Source organism: Watersipora subatra, chromosome 7 (assembly GCF_963576615.1).
Source record: "Watersipora subatra chromosome 7, tzWatSuba1.1, whole genome shotgun sequence".
In the NCBI taxonomy this organism is placed as follows: Eukaryota; Metazoa; Bryozoa; class Gymnolaemata; order Cheilostomatida; family Watersiporidae; genus Watersipora; species Watersipora subatra.
This window is the reverse complement of record NC_088714.1, coordinates 49,458,005-49,472,552: the sequence shown is the minus strand read 5'-3', so window position 1 is coordinate 49,472,552 and position 14,548 is coordinate 49,458,005. Positions and strand designations below refer to the sequence as shown.

General features: G+C 33.8%; 2 protein-coding genes across 2 annotated transcripts in view; both read left to right on the top strand.

The window, feature by feature from the left end:
- Positions 1–14,548, top strand: part of LOC137400858 (uncharacterized) — a 259,198-nt gene that overhangs the window by 32,503 nt on the left and 212,147 nt on the right. The window lies entirely within an intron of this gene.
- Positions 1–14,548, top strand: part of LOC137399640 (uncharacterized) — a 35,629-nt gene that overhangs the window by 10,315 nt on the left and 10,766 nt on the right. Inside the window, exons 8-12 of the mRNA XM_068085823.1 lie at positions 8,064–8,245; positions 12,193–12,361; positions 12,737–12,917; positions 13,741–13,943; positions 14,246–14,519. Of these exons, the coding sequence (XP_067941924.1) occupies positions 8,064–8,245; positions 12,193–12,361; positions 12,737–12,917; positions 13,741–13,943; positions 14,246–14,519 (1,009 nt within the window). The remainder of the gene's footprint in view (positions 1–8,063; positions 8,246–12,192; positions 12,362–12,736; positions 12,918–13,740; positions 13,944–14,245; positions 14,520–14,548) is intronic.

The window sequence follows — 14,548 nt, the reverse complement described above, 5'->3', positions numbered from 1 at the left end:
GTACATACGTAATAGTTTGTAATAATAATAGTATCAATGTACCAGCCGTATTCAAGAGTATACTAAAAACCATTTACAACAACAGCCTACGACAACTAGGCAGTACAATTAGCATTAGCAGTTTTGTAGTTCCGTAGAAACGACCTTGTCAACGTGCAGTTATATTGTAGGCGCCAAAATTTATTTCTGTGTACATTCCGCAACCAAGTTAGGAATTGCGACTAGAAACTCACAAATCGTTATCTTTTTTAGATCTGACCAAATGTCCTCGGCCGAACTTTTTACAGCTGAGAGCGACGTCGTTTTGCGTCATTTAGTTCGGTTCGGCGCTTGTGTGACCGCGCCTTTAAAGCGCCATAATTACGTTACCGAAGAATGGTCTAACAAGTCTCAGTATTATCAAATTCTAAACGCGATCTCGGACTACCTTCTTCGTAGTTACGGTATATGTAGCCTGTCTTGACAAGCTGTTGTTTTTGCGTAGTTGTCCCCCCGTCGAGCGGCGAGCAACAACAGCTTGTCACAAGACGTACTGCACCTGATGCATCAGCTGCACTTATAGGGAGTTGTTCTCTTCCGTCTACGCGGCTTGGCCGCGATGTTATGTCGGTCGCTCCAATGGTAATCATAACGGATTTCACGCAAAAATTAGTTAGTTAGTAATCTTTTATTTTGCTGATAACAAAATAACAAAAAGCCTCTATTTGCAGGCATATTATCCAATAAAACGGAAACTGTAGAAGAATCCTGAATGCAAGATAGTAGTGAACAATTCATATTTAGTTTGAGATTATTTGTGTAAAAGTTAAAAGAAAATTTACATGAGAGGATGACTTCAAATAAGTAATGCAGGATAGCTTATACAAAGATAAATTGATTGATATGTACTATATACAAGGGTTCAGGTCTGAAGAATAGATCCTCTATGAGTATTGATTGTGGCAAGATTGATTGTTATTAATAATTGAATGACTATAATATGGTCTGTACCATCTGTCTGGGTAAGTATCATTGATGTTTACTTCTATGGTTTATCTGCAGTGGGTTAATTATGCTTTCAATTGAATCGGCCGCTTTCATGTACAAATTCTAGCAGGTGTTGATAGTTGTGAGTGTTAGGGAATATTTTCTTTCTTAGGTTGGTGTAATTGCTGCATCTGTATAGGTAATGGTCTACTGTTTCGTCCTCATCCAGGCATGTGCATGTTGGTGTATATGTTAAATTGAGTTTGTATAAGTGATATTGTAAGGTTGTGTGGCCTGTGAAGAGCCCAGTTAAAATTGATATTTGTCTCCTTGGTAATATAAGTGGAATAGGGTTTTTCTCCAGATGATCTGATGCTAGGTCCTTTAATAAACCAGTGGAACATTGTCCTGTTATGAGATGAGTTTTCCATCGGCGTTGTCGATCATTAATTAGTTGCTTTTGAATAGTGGATCTTTTAAAATGACTTGCTGACATGTCTGCTATAGTTGTGTTTCTACCATTTAAACTTACAATGTGGGAATGTATTTTTTTCTGAAGTTTGCTTTTTGTAGATAACAAAGTTTTTGCAAAATATCTTTGTCCTATTGCCATTGTACAGTATGTGTATATGTCTCTGGAGCTTAAAGACTCAGCTGTAGGTATGTTTGTGATATGGTGGAGTGCTTCCGTTGAGGGATTAGTCTTTGCTCCTAGCATGTCTTTTAAACAACTATGGAGAGAGATGTCAGCTTTTTGATCCCATATAAAACTATTGTAAAACACTTTCGGCATTATGGTTGATTCTAGTATCCTTTTAGAATAGTGTGGCTTTAATCCTGCATTGATGAACGGGAGAAGTAGTCTCCATTTTTTGGCCAATATCGCTTTTGATTCTTCTCTTTGTGTGTTGAATGTTAAATTAGAGTCTAGAGTTAAACCTAAAACTTTAGTAGAATTGGTAATGCTAATGTTTTCTCCGCTGACTTGAAGTTGTTTTGGGTTGCAGTTGAACCAAATAGTATCTGTCTTAAAACAGTTTGCTTTCATGCGCCATTGTTCTAGCCAGTGTGTGAGCTTCATGCAGTTGCTTTCCATTGTTTCATGTAGTAGTATTTCATTTGGTCTTGAGCAGATAACTGAACAATCATCTGCATATTGAAGCGGGGTTCCATTCCATGAGTTTAGCATGTCTCTTGTGTAAAGTATAAAAAGTATAGGGGATAAGATGCTTCCTTGCGGTAGTCCTATTTCGCATTGTTTTGGCTGTGATATGTGGTTGTTAATTTTAATTCTGATTGTTCGTCGTGTGAGGAAATTAGATATTAATTGAAGGAAGGATCCATTTATTCCCAATTCAGAAATTCTGAACAGCATTCCTTGGTGCCATACACTGTCAAAAGCTTTTTGTAGGTCGATAAAAAGGCCTGCGACTTTTTGTTTAGATGCTTGATTGTGTTGAATTTCTATCAACATTGGACATAGGTAAGTAGAGGTAGATCTGTTTTTACGAAATCCGTGTTGGTATTCTGGTATCCAACCTTCTGACTCTGTTAGAATTCTAAGTCTGTGCTCAATTATTCTTTCTAGAATTTTGCCACATATAGATGTTATTGTGATTGGGCGATAGTTGTTTGTTGGGGTGTAATCTTTCTTCCCAGGCTTTCTCAAGAAAATTGCTACATTGTTGGAAAATGGCCACTTGCTTGAGGTAAGAATACTATCAAACAGGATTTTGAGGGTAATTTGAAACTGGAAACTTCCATTTTTTAACATTGAAGGGTGTACGCTGTCGTAGTCGGGTCCTTTTCCTTTGGTTTTAATTTTTTGTGTAGACTTGATTATTTCTTCTATTGTGACTGGTGTGGTCAAGTGTGGAAATCTAGGAAATAAACGCAAAAATTTATGTAGAAAAAACAAGTTTACAACGTTTAACCAAAAACCAGTTTTTGTGATAAACTTTAGTAGAACTTAAGAATAAAATAAACTTAAAATAAAATCCATTAGAACAAATAAAACTGACTGATACAAAAATAGAAATAAAACTGACTGAGCGCACAAATAACGACATGTTTAGTCGCTGTTGTTACATAAGTTCTCAAGTTCTACTAAAGTTTACCGCAGAGACTGGTCGCTGGTTAAACGTTATACGGTAATCTTATTTTTTCTACATAAATTTTTGCGCAAAATTCGTTATGATTACCAATGGAGCGACCGACATAACATCGCAACCAAGCCGCATAGACGGAAGAGAATAACTCCCTATAAGTGCAGCTGATGCATCAGGTGCAGTACGTCTTGTGACAAGCTGTTGTTGCTCGCCGCTCGACGGGGGGACAACTACGCAAAAACAACAGCTTGTCAAGACAGGCTACGGTATATGTGTCGTCAATCAATAGATTTCGCGATGGCCGTCTAAACCATAGAGTTATCTCCCCCTAGAGTGATAACTACACGAGGGTTTCCGGTGCCAACAAGGAGCGTTTAGGCCACGCCCCTTTTTTGTGCTAGTCAGTCGTAGTGATTGACTAGATCAATAACATCAGCCATGAAAAGGGTTAAACAAGGATCATGCATTTCCAGTTAAGATAGTAATTAATGTTCATATTAAAGAAATGATGATTATAGTTTATCACTCTAGTATATGCTTATTATTTAAAGCAATTCAATACCTACCAGGGATCGCTAAACATATTATGGAAATGTTTACTTTTCCATATCCATTTCCATAAACATAAATATTTCCATAATTTTAGGGAAATGGATATGGAAATTTTATTTTAGAAATATGGAAATGGTATGGAAATGGAAATAACATGAAAATAAATTATGGAAATGCTATGGAAATGGAAATAATATGGAAATGAAGTAGGGAAATGTTATGGAAATAATATGGAAACAAATTATGAAAATACTATGGAAATGAAGTAGGGAAATGTTATGGAAATAATATGGAAACAAATTATGAAAATACTATGGAAATGAAGTAGGGAAATGTTATGGAAATAATATGGAAATGAAGTAGGGAAATGTTATGGAAATAATATGGAAATGAATTATGGAAATGGGATTAATATGGAAATGAATTATGCAAATGTTATGGAAATGGAAATAATATGGAAATGAAGTAGGAAAATGTTATGGAAATGGAAATAATATGGAAATGAATTATGGAAATGTTATAGAAATGGAAATAATATGGAATTGAATTATGGAAATGGAATTAATATGGAAATGAATTATGCAAATTTTATGGAAATGGAAATAATATGGAAATGAATTATGGAAATGTTATGGAAATGGAAATAATATGGAAATGAATTATGGAAATGTTATGGAAGTGGAAATAATATGGAAATGAATTATGGAAATGTTATGGAAGTTGAATTAATATGGAAATAAATTATTGAAATTTTATGGAAATAGAAATAATATGGAAATGAATTATGGAAATGGAAATTGTGACATACACGTAATCCCTGATACCTACATGACTTGCAAAGACACTGAATAGATAGTGTTAAGTAAGTGAGTTAATGCAATCAGTTACTCATAGATAAGATAGATAGTCATACTGGGGTTGTATTACATTAGTGTGATGGGAAGCTAATCGACTGCCATCAACTATGAGCTGTACTACCCGAGTTATAAAAAAGTCTTTGGAAAGAAAATTTATTTTTATATAACATTTATTTACCATTCTAACTTTTAAACTTCATATCATGGGAAAATATTTTTAAGCAGTTTAAATGAATTAAGAGGAAAAAGAAAACAACTGTAAAGGTTTTCAAGCTTTTTCAAACAACTACAACTTTTAAATTTAATATCATGAAAGAAGTGTTTTGTTGAAATACATGTAAATTAGGAAGAAAAATAAAACTGTAAATGTGTTTAAATGTAAAATAATTAGCAAGTAATGGCTAAATATAATCTGTTTAGCTATGATTACAATGAAAAATTATTTAATAAATAAGGTAATAAAAAAGTCTATTTTATTTTCATATAATTATAATTTAGTATAGTTAAGTATAATTTATTTTTATTTAACATATAACAACATTTGCCACTTTAACTTTCAAACTACATATTATGAAAAGTGTTTTGTGTAATTGAAATAAATGAAGAGAAGAGAGAAAACAAAAACAACTGTAAATGTTTTCAAGCTTTTTCAAACAACTACAACTTTAAAATTTCATATCATGAAAGAAGTTTTTCGTTGAAATGAATTAGGAAAAGAAATGAAACTGCAAATGTGTTTAAATGTGAAATAATTAGCAAGTAATGGCTAAATATAATCTGTTTAGCTATGATCACAATAAAAAAATGATTTAATAAATAAAGTAATAAAAAAGTCTATTTTATTTTTAAATAATTATAATTTAGTATAATTAAGTATAATTTATTTTTATTTAACATATAACAACATTTGCCACTCTAACTTTCAAACTTTTTGCTTGCTTACATCAAGCAAAGATGTCCACCAACTAGTGGACATCTTTGCTTCAAGCTAGTCTTTGTATTTGATTGATATGTATTAAAATCTAATATTACATGCAAGGGCTGTTTGTGGACTGTGGTGTCAATGAATCACTCTATCACCATACAATGTCAATACTTTCAGTTGATGGCAGTCGATTAGCTTCCCATCACACCAATGTAATACAACCCCAGTATGACTATCTATCTTATCTATGAGTAACCAATGATATACAGCCCCCATGTGGGGGGCTGTATATTATTGATTGCATTAACTCACTTACTTACACTATCTATTCAGTGACTTTGCAAGGCATGTAGGTATTGAATTGCTTTAAATAATAAGCATATATTAGATTAATAAACTATAATCATCATTTCTTCAATATGAGCAATAATTACTATCTTAACTGTAGAAATCCATGATCATTCTCATGGCTGATGTTATCGTTCTGTCAATTACTACGATTGACGAGCACAAAAAAGGGGCGCGGCCTAAACGCTCCTTGTTGGCACCGGAAACGCTCGTGTTGTTGAAGGCACAGTTATCACTCTAGGGGGAGATAACTCTATGGTCTAAACTTTATTTATCGGCCTGAGTTTTCGGTAAGTGTGGTTGCTCTTTGAAAATCGACACTAAAAACATGTTGAGAATAAGGAGCTCAAGCTTAACAGACTGGAAATTCCCAGCAGTTTCTATTTAGGTTGCATAAGAATCTCTTGTATTGCGAGCTCAGAATTCAAGAAACTTTCAACATTCCCCATATTACAGGTTGAATTTTTGAGCTTTTACATATACACTTAAACTATACTTAAGGAGTTTGTGTGTTTAGGCGGTTTGCTAATAAGTTATTAAGCAATGATCCAACTTTCTTACTAATAAGAAAGCCTTTTGTATTTAGCATGAAATGTCGTGTAAAATCGTCGGCTATTCGTGCTGTTCGGGGAGAAACAAATTTGAAAGAAGTAATTCTTCAGAATTCAAATTAAAAATGTCATGCATTTACTAGTAGATCATGATTGAAATTTGCTACCTGACTTTTATTAGCGTAGTGTTTGAATTTGCGCTAGGACGATACAAGTGAGATCTACTCATGCAGATAAATTTGATTGAGCTAATGGATAGAGGAGTGGGTAGTTGTGCATTGCTTTAAATGCCACAAGATTGTTTTTAGACACTTTTAGCATGTTTACATAATGGTCTTAACACTAGCAGTCACAAACCTTAATGGAAAACCTTAAACAAAGTTTATACTGAATCAACTGCAGTAGAAAACAAATCTTTAACATTTATCCTACATTGTCATCCGGCTTCTGAGCTGAATAACGCAGTCTAGTGATGTCTCTATAAACTTACATTTTTATACAAGATGTTGACTGGGTTGTGTCACATACCCAGAGTCACTAGCTTGTCTAATTGTTATAGCCCACTTAACTGATTGCCTGGATGTCCATGTTCACAGTTCATTTGTTGACAACAAATAAGGATGTAGAAATTGTTTGTGAAAATTTTTAAATATGACTTGCATGTTTTTGTGATAATAGTCTGCCTATATCTAGTTCTCTCTTGACTTTCTATCGTTGACTTTTGGCTAGCTTTATTTACCATTTCTCTAGTTCTCTGTTTTTTCTGTCCTCAAACTCTAGCCATATAAATGTTGCCTGCTGCTTGACTTGTTTGTTGGGATTATATTGAGCTTAACTAACATGCTAATAATTTCATTAGAGTAAATATCAAACCTGCAAAATGTTTTAAAACTTCACCTTGTAAGCTTTGGCAGTGTGATGATGTTATGGCGTCTTACGAATGTGTCTAACGAAGCCTTTTTCTAAATATCTTTCTCTAGCAATTTTCATTTCAGTTCTGATTGTTAAGCTGACATGCATGCATCTCCATCTGTTTGTGTTAGATGAACTAGCTGTCTTTTAGTTTAGTGAGTAGCTACTTTGTAGGTAGCATCTTTTTATCGCCCACATAAGGTATTAACATTTATTCTATACAACAGTATCATCATCACCATAGGGTAGTTTGTAAGGAATTTACTTGGGTTTTGTTTTATACTGCACAAAGGTTAACAAAGAATGTTGTTATTTTATATGACAAAGCACTAAAACTTAGCAGAAGAGGACAGCTCGCATAACCCATCGGTACTAAAATGGATTCCTTCTCAAAAACTAACGCTTGGATACAAATTTTAAATTTACCCATCAGCTTCTCTTAAATGAAAGTGTCTGTAAGAGCCCTAGAGCAAAAATTCATTTGATAAGACGAGTTTTAATCGAAAACCAGATATGCTTATTACTTTCAACGTTTTATGTTGCAGATTCTTTTGTCAGCTTGTGTTTTAGTTAAACAAATCCTATTTTTGGCATGACTTGGCTCCTGATTGTAGTTAAAATCCAGACAAGTTTATTAATTTCAAGGTTTTATGTTGCAAAAGTTTTTTTCAACCTGCAATGTATTGAAGGCAAACCTTTTTTTTGGACAGCACTAGACTTGGTCCTTGAATGCTATATAATTAGTAAATGATTGTACTAGTTTAACAAAAACAAATTGCGAACAGCACACATTACTTCACTGTTGGGCTGCTAGTACAACATTAACCTGTGACTAAATTATTAGGTGCACATCATCAACAAGATGGCTGACTTTCAATTGAGTGAGGAATACAGATGTGGATATTGCTATCAACAGTTCAATTCTATGACTGACCCTAAACAACTCCCGTGTCACCACGTCTTCTGTAAAACATGTTTAGAAGGGGACTACTCAGAACATAACAATATCATATGCAGATCATGTCTGTAAGTAAAATGTTCTCTCAAAGGCTTAAAGCTAAATTCCTTATAGACCTGGTTATTATATATTTATTTTACAATTACAAAGCATGGTAAATGATTAAGGTAATATTCTAAGACATGTGAAGCAGTGAAGATTAAACACACACTGTATACAGTATACAGTGTATTAATGACTTCTGCTGATGAGACTTTTTGCCATATGTTGTGGTCTCAATAGATTCTCTACAATAATATCATACTAACATTAGCTGCTGCACTAAAGACTGTTCTTCAACTACCATATTTAAATACTCCAATTTGATCATACTCGGCAACCTTGAATTACATGCGCTAAGTGACAGTAGTTCCCTTACCAGATTTGTTTGGTGAATTGCAGAGTTGGGCACACAAGTTAACACGCTTGCTTAAACAAGCTTTAAAACTCGATTCACAGATGGATTGAATTGGTATCTTGTAGATTGTGTAGAATTGATCTAGCGCATCTTGCCGGTAAAAAATGAGATGAATTGACTCAACTCTCTATTTTCAATAAGCAGTACACCTAAAGAAAAAAAAACAGCATTGCTTCTCTTCTTTATGACTGTACATATGTATGATCATCACTGTGTAGATAAACCTCCATGACAAACAATGATATATCCTAAGTAAACCAATTTTTTGTTCGATTCTTATCAAAACTATGATATCAATACCATCTAATTTTACTAGCTGAACGTTTTTGCACAATATCTCATCATCACTGCACATGGGTCATTGCTGCGATCACACTGCCCATTGGTCGATATTGTGTACTACACATTAATAGAGTACTGTAAAGTTATGTAGTTTGCCTGCATGCTGGCAATCAGCTTAAGTAGGCCGTCTTTATTGCGGTGCAGGCAATCATATATTGGTTAGGCATATGCAGGCCACACGTCCAAAAATGTATGTTTATTTTTATGTTTATAATGTCATAGTTATGTTTATTGTTTTGTTTTCATGAATACTAGCCCTAACTCTTTTGCTACGAAAAGCCTTTATAACGACCTGAGTATATTGTTCATTTTGGCGGAAAGTCTTTATAATGACTCGCATTGTTACTTATACAAAAACATTTATCGTGGATCACACAGTTTACAGATCCAAGCAAAACTATTCTCACAATAGAATTAGGTTGTTGGGATGTCATTATGTCAAAAAACCAGTTAGTTGTTTATCTTTTCAATATGTTTTCCATAATTCTTTTTATTGATGTTTTATTTTTGATAAAAAACAAATTGTAAACAGCAACCTAAACTTATTTCTGCTTGTTAAATTCTTTAAAACTGGATGTAAGATATTTTTTTAAGACTATATTTTTTTCAATTGAAGAATGTGTATCGAAATTTTAATGGAGCTGCAAACACAATAGCGTCTTTCTTTTGCAGCTAGTTTTACTAAACTTAAAAAATACTAAAAGTTCCATTTGTTTTTTAAATGCATTGATTTTCATTGATGCCAATATTTTTGCAGAGTGGAAAAAACTTTGAATTAAAACTCTATGACCTTTTGACCTTCTAATTTTTTATGACCCATCAGAGTTTTCTGAACTCTAGCTTGTGCAACAAAAATACCAAGCGTATGCTGGCAAAAAATCTTTCAGTATGGTTTAATCTCATAGCAACTAGCAATAAAACCGATAGTGAAAAAGTTGATATTTGTCATACAAACAGTCAAGAGTCTTAGTTAATGCCAAGGTGAGTTAGCCATTCCGGTTTATTGTTGTTTTGTTATATTACTACTTGTCACTTTTTTGTAAGAACTGATTTTGTCTACTTGTGAGAATTGAATTGGACCAAAGAGCTTAATTGTGGTGCCTTGCGGTGAATTGCGAATGGACTCGATCTATGATACACAGCCTAAGATGCAAAATAATTGAGATTGAATTGTTAATTTTTTGATAAGAACTGAATTAAACCGAGTTATTTTTTAAGTCCTAAAACAACTCTAGTAAATCGAACTGATGTATTATCTCTAAGAGTTTTGTAAAGGCTAATCGTTTACTGTACTACTACATACTTCACAGTACAGTGAGCCCTCGCCATATGATTTCAACCCATTACAAGGTTAGCATCGTATAGCGGAAATGTTGTAAGGGTATAGAAATCTTTGGTCATCATATAACGCAAACGTCTCTGGTAAAAATCATTAGAATTATACATGTATATAAGGGTGATAAGTTTGATGCATATTACAAATTAGTAACTTGAATATGTTTGGCTTACAAATATTTGTACACAAACTTGAAGATAAGTTTTATTACATATATGTACACGTTTTTAACTACTTTGCCACACTTCAACTTTTTCATTACTAAAATTTTATCACCTATCAGTTGCTGGCTTCTTTTCACTAAAACGTTTACCTGGTCTCATTAAAAGCCTTTTTCAACCTAGTTCAGCACCAAGGCCTCAACGATGCTGTTTTTGCAATAAAGAAGATTCTTTTAGCAGGTTAAGGGAAGTTGGCTGATGCTTGACTTTTTGTTTGAAGGGAAATATTATGTACCACTTATTTTCATCAGTGGAATGCCAACCTGAAATAAATCGATCCTCGTATCTCTTTCAGACGTTGTGAGAAAGTTTTCAGCTAACAGAATATTGGCACCTTTGTTATTTCGATGCAATAAGCACACTAACAGGCGAATTTGAGTACCGAGTGATTTATTTGTTGAATGAATTAGTGAAAAAATTGGTTAGTATAGTGAAATCGGAGTTGTATGGCGAGAACAAAAAATCATTGTATTCCACTTCATAAGGCAAACAAATAGGATAAAAGAGTCATCATAACCCAAGGTTGCACTGTATAAGACACCTAAATATACTATTAGATTACCAAACACAAATTAAATGTGTGGTAGAGATCGACTACGAGCATACTTGATGAGACAGCTAAGGGATATTTTGGGAACCAAGTTGTATGAAAAAAATTACATAGAAAAAAATTCTGTCATGCACAAACTTGCCCTCACTCGGTGACGCCCTAATTGAGGAAAGCCACATATGGCTAGGTCATGCGCATAGCATTGAGCACCACTAACTCCCAAATATTTGCTATAATCACAGCACTATAATGGAAAACATAAGCAAGGCGCTTAAACTGAGATATTAAAATGTAGTCAGACGGAACATGAAGTAAAATAAATTACAGATTCTGGCAGATTACAGCTGACAACATTATGGAAAACTGCAATAATATCAAAACCATGGTAGAGTTTTAGGCTAATCGACTAACTTTAAGATATAGGAAGAGATTGAGAAGAAGAAATACTCTTCTTTTTATTTTTCATGGTTTGTGTTTCTATTCTTCTACACTAAATGTATATGAATAGACACATGTTGGTGTAGAAATGCTATTACATGTTTCTGTCTAAGAAAATGAATAATTATATAGGACATGACAATGACACACTTGTGTTTACAATTAAAAACAAACTAATTATCTGTTTACCTTATTTATTTATAACTGATATCTAGCTATCACAAGTTGTTACAACCTTGAATATTCCCTTATAAAGATATTTGGTATTACATTTATCTGATTGAGTTTGCCAACCAGAATTGAAATAACACAATGATGTTGTCTCATCTATCAACAAACTTAATCTACTGTTTTAGAGTACTGTAATAACTTCTTTACATATTCTTTTCTATTAAACTTGGTTATAGTCAAATATTCACATAGGGTATATGTCATACATAAACAGAATTTTGGGAATTAAATCCAATAGGAAATTGGAGCCAAATTTTTAATCCATATAAAAACTTGCATCTGAAGGACAATGCATACTGCTATCATATAAGTGTGGATAAAAACTAAAGTCCTGAACATCTGTCTCTGGGGCCTTTTTGACGATAGTGACTAATATAGATGTTATCTGTATGGTGAGAAAATCTAGTAAAAAGAACTTTTGTTTTTGCATTCTGATATAGAACTGAGTATAATATGAATGAATTTGATGAGTTACCCTCAGCACAACTGACTACTCAAGACGTTACATCACCTGCATCACTGGTCTGTGACTGTCACAACTGTGATGGACAAGTTGCAGTTTGTTATTGTAACGAATGTTCACTGAAGATGTGTGACACTCATGAGCAGGTAGGTTTGCGCATTTGGAAAGGACACTAAATAGTGGTGAACGCATTGGCTAACTTCCATGCTTTTCAAAGCTTCAATGTGTTGTGTTAGAACTTTTTGTAGATTTGCACGTTCTAGATCATCTTTTAGGGCTATCTACAGCATGTAAATGGTTGGCTGGCATTTCCAGTTATTACGTAACTTATATTAAGACAATTGCACAATCATTAATACTTTAACCGTTATAGTTAGTTATACCTAATCGATTGCAAATTTACCAATAGTAATACAGTAACTAAGGTATTAAAATATTTTATCATATAAACCCATATAATTTTTGCTATTTACACTTAACACAATAACACATGTCCTTTCTTGAAATATTTTTGATTTTAGATTCACAAGTCTTTTGCTGGTGATCAGCACCAAACTCTGCCAATTTCGATATATCAGCTGCATCCTGGGACATACAAGAAGGTCTCGTGTCAGCAACATAGTAGAGAGGTGCTTGAAGTGTGTGACAAATGCAATCACATGGTTTGTATAAGATGTGACAGAAGTGAACGGCGCTGTCAGGGTAGGCATCATTCAGATACGTATGTACATGTATATACATATAGATGTTTATGCATGCACAGCTAGTATTACTAAAATTCTAACTAAGGACAACTCCACCCAAAAAATATAAGTTTAGATAAATTAAGAATTAAAATGACTAGAGGGAAAAATACCTGTATACAAATCAGTACAAGTATGTTTTGCTCAATGGCACTCTTCCGGTGATGATTGGCAAATCTACTAGTCATCTGCAGATTTGTAGTAATTTTAAATAAGTATTTTTCTCTTAGCTATAAATTATCAATACAGAAGCATCTACTTCTCCAATGCTGTTATTTTTTCCTGGTCTCAAGGTTGAACAACAACTAAAAGTTTCAATGCTGTCACAGTTGCTGTTCAATGATCAAGGTATATGGTGCTCGGTGCTTTTATTATCACTATTCATATAATTCTAATGATGAGAGACTAAGAATTCTTTCTACAAACTCTGGGTAATTAAGTAGACAGGTTGTCTGCCAGTCAGACACATCAGACTCTCTGACTCATCAAAGTTGTATCAGGTAGAGCATGTATTACTTAGTCAGCACTGATTTATGAGAAATCTGTGTATGTAGTTAAATATAAAGGTTTGGCACCAAAATACTTCTTGTTGGCGAGTAAATGAACCAAAACTTTGTGGTCATTTTTAAGGTATCACAAAAAACAGATTTTCAGCTATTTTTGGAACTCCTAATAAAATACTATAACTAACCAATGTCACGTCACTATGGACAATATATCTGTTTTTGGATTATCAGTGTTTTAGTATGGACTAGTTTACTTTATATGACTGCTGATTACAGATGCAGTAAAAAATCACACCTTCAGTTCTCTGAACAGCTGGAAAGAGGCGATAACTACTCACTTCAATAACCTACTTGAGTCAGCTAGTGCAAAGTTAACAGAGATTTGTAAGGCTGATAAACACATATGGAAAGTTCTAGATGAGGAAGAGGTTGAGTGTGCTAAGAGAATACAGATGATAGAAAGAGTCTGTGATGAACAGGTAGTTTGATATGGTGAATTTTCAACTAGTGGTACAGAGCCCATTTTCATCACCAAAGTACATGTAAAACATCATCAGTGTTTAGCACTTGAGCTCATTAAAAATTTGTTGCAGAGTGATTTGAACCGGTATTTTCTAGTAGTCTAGTATGTCACGTACGATTCATGTAGAAAACATGAGTTCCATTTTAGAAAACATGAGTTTATCATGCCAAACTTGTTGGCTGTGATGCACAGCATTCAGTGAAATGTATCACAAGTATAAGATAGTCCTGAATCTTCTAGATTATGTTTTGGTTCCAGATTGAAATGATCAAGGAGGAAAGTGAGAAACTAAAAGAGCAGATCTATGAGTACCAGAGAGACCTGACAGATCAAGTAGAGTCATACAACATAGAGTTGATGGCTAAGAAAGAGAGACTGGAGGAGTCATGTTCAGAAGTAAGGAAGTGGTTGAGAGAGAGTCATGTGATGGAGAAGGTGGAGCAGAAGCAGCAGATGACAGGTGAACTGGTGAATAACACAGATGTAGTGATTAACTGCCCACTTATGAGAACTCCAGCCCTTATTCAAACTAGTGAGTATATTTAGTTACTTTCCGGTGGG